At 42.6% G+C, this 4737-nt stretch overlaps 1 protein-coding gene across 1 annotated transcript; it reads left to right on the forward strand.

Moving 5' to 3' along the window:
* Positions 1-460: 460 nt before the first annotated feature.
* On the forward strand, positions 461-4354 carry LOC310785242 (C-X-C motif chemokine 9-like). Its single transcript, XM_083646251.1, has 4 exons — positions 461-566; positions 1270-1399; positions 2204-2284; positions 3156-4354. Exons 1-4 carry the CDS (start codon positions 506-508, stop codon positions 3229-3231), a joined length of 348 nt encoding a protein of 115 aa, XP_083502377.1. The 5' UTR covers positions 461-505; the 3' UTR covers positions 3232-4354.
* Positions 4355-4737: the final 383 nt, after the last annotated feature.

Below are 4737 nucleotides of genomic sequence, written 5' to 3' on the forward strand. Positions count from 1 at the left end.
CTGGGCATGTTTGTCATCATTGAAATAGATCACAAGATTGTGAAGGACAATGCAACTTAGGGCGACATACTAGATACAGCCAGTGACCGTGACCGTGTCCTCTGCCTTCTCTTTGACAAACACTCAGCTCCAGGGTGTGTTCAACAACCTGATCAAAGCTCCAGGGTGTGTTCAACAACCTGATCAAAGCTCCAGGGTGTGTTCAACAACCTGATCAACTGATTTTTTTTCTTCCTTTAATTAATTCTGAGGAAAAATGGAGTTGACACAGTGACGCCATCAACATGCACGAGGCGTTCATCACCAGTTCCAAAGAAACCCTGCCTGGCCAGTATCCAACAGAGTGGGAGGGGTAAAGACAGTATAAAGACATGTGGGTCTGGAGTACAACTGTAGGCTTAGGCTCAGACAACCTGCAGAGCGAAGACACGGCACTAAGGACAGCTATTAGTTTTAACACTGCAACACCCAAAAGCACTGTGATTTCGACCACTTCGAGACAAGCATGAATACTGCAATCCTGTCTGTGGCTCTCCTGCTCTGCATCGCCGGCTGCACTTCAGAGGGTAAGTGAGACTCTCAAGCCCAGTGTGGCTGGCACTGGCTGCTGGTGATTTATGGTACTGCGGACTGGTCTTTGTGACACATGTCTCTGCATCGATGCCTGGCCCTCGCTGAGTGCTCTCTCAACCCATTGATACCTGATGCAGCATTTGTGTGTGTATCCCTTTAAGACCGCGAACCGCGTTAACGCGGTTCGCGGTCTTAAAGGGATACGCACACAAATGAGGGATATACACACAAATGCTGCATCAGGTATCAATGGGTTAAAGGAGAACTTTACGCTTCTGTTCTGATACACTTAGCCCGGAAAAAGAAAGAAGCTAATCCGAAAAACAACGCTGATTCATTTTGCACGTGATCTCACACATAGTAAAAAACTGTAAACCGTTTTGCAGCCATTCGTTTCGTTTGACAGTTATTGGGAGTTGAGTTGATTTGAGTTGTCATGCACAAATGACATTTACTTACTGGGCCACAACTGAAATCACATCAACTCTCAACAACTGTCAAACGAATTGAACTCCTGCAAAGCCGTTCAGTTTTCGGATTGATCATGCACAACAAATCTGCGTTGTTTTTCGGATTAGCTTCTTTCTTTTTCCGGGCTAAGTGTATCAGAACAGAAGCGTAACGAGGTTACAGTGCAGTGTATATATATATACACGCTATTTACACTTTTTTTCTTCCCACCCACGGTGTGTCCAGGGAAGAGCCTGCCTCTGCCCAACTGCCGCTGCCCACAAGTGGGCAAGGTGGATATGGACATGGTGAACATCGGCATCATCCGCGTTAGGGAGATTGCTCCTCTTCCAAACTGCAGCAAGACAGAGGTCATGTAAGTAACTGCACCAAAACACACGCACACGCACACGCACAACATTAACTTGCACATGACTACATTTACGACGGCAGTTACGACGGGTGTGTGTGTTTAGATGTTAAATCGTGAGCTCAAGCCTTCACCAGCTGCCATGCTCCAGCCGCCGCCATGACACACACACGGCTTAGAGACACTGTGCCCTGTGTGTATTTTAGCGATATAGGACATTGTTTTGCTGTGTTCTGTGTTTATGTGGTCGAGCGAGGTTTTGTTTATGTGGAGAGAGAGTGACGATGAAGCATTCAAACGCAGGGATCAAACATTATTCTCTGATAGTTCCACAGCGGTTCTGCTATAAAACACAAATAAAGACACGCATACCTCCAAACCATCGAGGGATGAGCTGCAAACAGCTCAACCATTGATCAGGGAATGAGATGTATTTCCTGGTTTTAGTCCGGGACTGACTCTGCTCTGGTCTGAGAACATCTTAGCGATGCTATTGGCTGGCTGTTGCGCTGTGAGCGATGTCATTGGCTGGGCCCCCACCACGTGGGCCTCTATCTATACATTGTAACATCCCAAAAACGTCCCGGAAAAGCACCCCCCCCCCCCCCCCCATGTATATATATTTTTTTGTATTAAATAGTTGCATAGTATACCTTTAAATTTACACTGATGATGTATACATTTTGCTGTGCATAGCTAAAGGCACATGCCCCTCCTGCCAAGGGGAGACAGTGGTAGATCTCAATGATCAATGTGTTTGTATACAGGCTGTAACCCCGTCCCCCCTCTCCCTCCCTCCTTCTCATGCAGTCTCACGCTGAGAGACAGAACCACACGCTGTCTGGACCCACAGGATATCGGCACAAAAGCTGTGCTTCAAGCAGCAAAACTGTAAGTAATCAGACGGGCTTTTCTGCATCCTTTAGTCCAACTACTTTCTTTTTCTCCGCAACAGAACATGCAGTTATAAATATGTCCACTCATGTTCCAGATCAAATGTCTGACTCTTTAGACTATTAGACAGATGTTTCACGCATCAGGGCTACATACTGTACGTGCGTCTTCATAAGTTCAATGTTGTCTGATTGGTCAGTTTCAATTTGTATGCATAATTGGACATTGTATTGAAGCAGTGTTTGCTCAAGCCTAATGTAATGTTTCAATTGTGTAGGAATGCAAACTAAGGTGACCAGATGACTGAAATAAAAATCGGGGATATTTCTAGTTCTGCACTCAATATACAGTACCGTTAAAATATCCAATGATATTTTCTATGAAATCCAAAAAAGGGGGGACAATTCTGGTTTCATATATTTTGACCATTGTACTGCAATCAGCTATGATGCAGGTGGATGCGTATCAGCCTCCAAAATACTGTAGCACATTAAGACACCAAGACCTTGAGGAACACCATAGCATGCTGTGATTGGACATCCAGAACTTGAGACATTTGGAGACTGCACTAAATGAGTAACATCTGTAGCATGACCTGGTTGATACAAGTATCTTCACTATTAAAAATTAGCCTGCTCGAGCCTCTGGAAGGCAGTGATGTCGTCCGCGGAACGAGGAGTAGAAAATCGGGGACATTTTCCGGGACAGGTCCAGCCGGGGACAGCTCACCAAAAACATGCACTGTCCCCAGAAATTGGGGACGTCTGGTCACTTTAATGCAAACAACAACAACAACAACAACAACAACATCACTGTTGTTTTAGAGATATGGAGGGTTGAGTGAATCTCTTTGTGTTTTCCTTCACAGAGCAAAGAAGAAACGTCGTGCTGCCAGCAGCAATGTTGTGGTGAATACCACCAGCAGCCCGACGACATCCAACTGAGCCACAGCTGCCCTAACATCACGGCATGGCACTGGTGAAGTGCTTCACCACCACTGTTGAAATCAGCATCTCTGTGAATTGCTTATGGTCACCACGGTTGAAATCAGGGTCTGATATATCTTTATTAGAAATGAGTGCACTTTCTGGAGCAGAGAATGAAGGAGGGAAGACGTGAGCTTATCCACGGCTCTTCGTAGCAGTAGCACAATATGAATAGTGGATACTTGATGTGTGTTTTTTTGTATTAAAATACATAGCCGATGTAATGGTGAAATTAAATCTCCATTTCCATTTAGGGGTTTATATTTTTCCTATTCATACATTTACTTATTTTTACTCATTTTATTCTTATACATTTTACTTACTCACATTTATACTTTTATACATTAATACATTTACTTACATTAATACTTTTTATACTTTTATACATTTTATACTTTTTATACTTTGATACATTGTATTAACATGTATTTGCATTTACCTAGTTTTCTTATTTTTCATATACTCAGTGTGTTGTATGAACAAATTCTGTATCATGAAGTAAAGCTATGGTCGAGCCTGGCCTAAACCCAATATAATTTGACTACTCTGCTTTCCTCCTTCTGAGATAATAGCTAGGGCACTGCTAACCATTACCCTGATTAAACTTGCATATTGTTCTGCTATAGATAGCCCCACTTCCTTATCATGGGCCCCCCTTTCCTTAGCTCTTTCTCTGCACGTCCGCTTGTTTATGTGTCCGGTTGAGTCAGGTACACTTATCGGTGTCATGCGCTGAGCCAGACTTCTGTAGGCTGGGGTCTCCATTGGCCCATTGTTTATGTCTACCAAATTAATCTGGAAATAAATGTGTGTATGGGGTGGACTATTGACCTAGCTGAAACTTCCCCTTTTCTATGACATCGGGCTATTGTACTGTTTGCCATTATGAAAATCATGTGCTCTGGGATATTGCTGTACTGATGATAACTGCATTAACTCTTGTATTATTGTATTGTATGATGCACCATAAGAGACTGCCTCTGGTGCAGCTGGATGCTCTTTCCCCTCACACCCAGACGCAGTTTGGGTCGGACAGGAAACAGACAGCGACAACCTTTTATACTCTGTGTGATAAATAAAAACCAACAAAGATATTTTCTCGTCCTTGGATATTTCTTTTATTCAGTTCAGTGGAGAGTTCTATTTTTCCGTGACAGCCGATATATATTTATAACATGTTGTTTATTCGTGTAATTTTTAAACAAATGAAATAGAGAGAAATACTGTATTACAAAGAAACTATTTATTTGTACAACATATCTGTACTTCTTTTTTTTTTTACCATTAAGGAGTTTGAAACACTATAGTACTTGCCATGCAAATCTGTATTAAATAGTGCACATAAATGAAATAAAGATGTGATTCATATCAATTGGATTTTTCCTTTTCACAGAGTTTTTAAAGGTCCCATGTCATGTAGTTGTTTGCACATTTCACTCAGACACAGTACAGACAAACAGGGAA

This window comes from Poromitra crassiceps, assembly GCF_964638095.1.
Source record: "Poromitra crassiceps genome assembly, chromosome: 11".
In the NCBI taxonomy this organism is placed as follows: Eukaryota; Metazoa; Chordata; class Actinopteri; order Beryciformes; family Melamphaidae; genus Poromitra; species Poromitra crassiceps.

Excerpts from the sequence above, each read along its gene's own strand:
- LOC310785242 (XM_083646251.1), top strand. The coding sequence starts at position 506 with ATGAATACTGCAATCCTGTCTGTGGCTCTCCTGCTCTGCATCGCCGGC. Across the intron at positions 567-1,269 it reads CGCCGGCTGCACTTCAGAGG|GGAAGAGCCTGCCTCTGCCC; the intron begins GTAAGTGAGACT and ends CGGTGTGTCCAG. Across the intron at positions 2,285-3,155 it reads GTGCTTCAAGCAGCAAAACT|AGCAAAGAAGAAACGTCGTG; the intron begins GTAAGTAATCAG and ends TTTCCTTCACAG.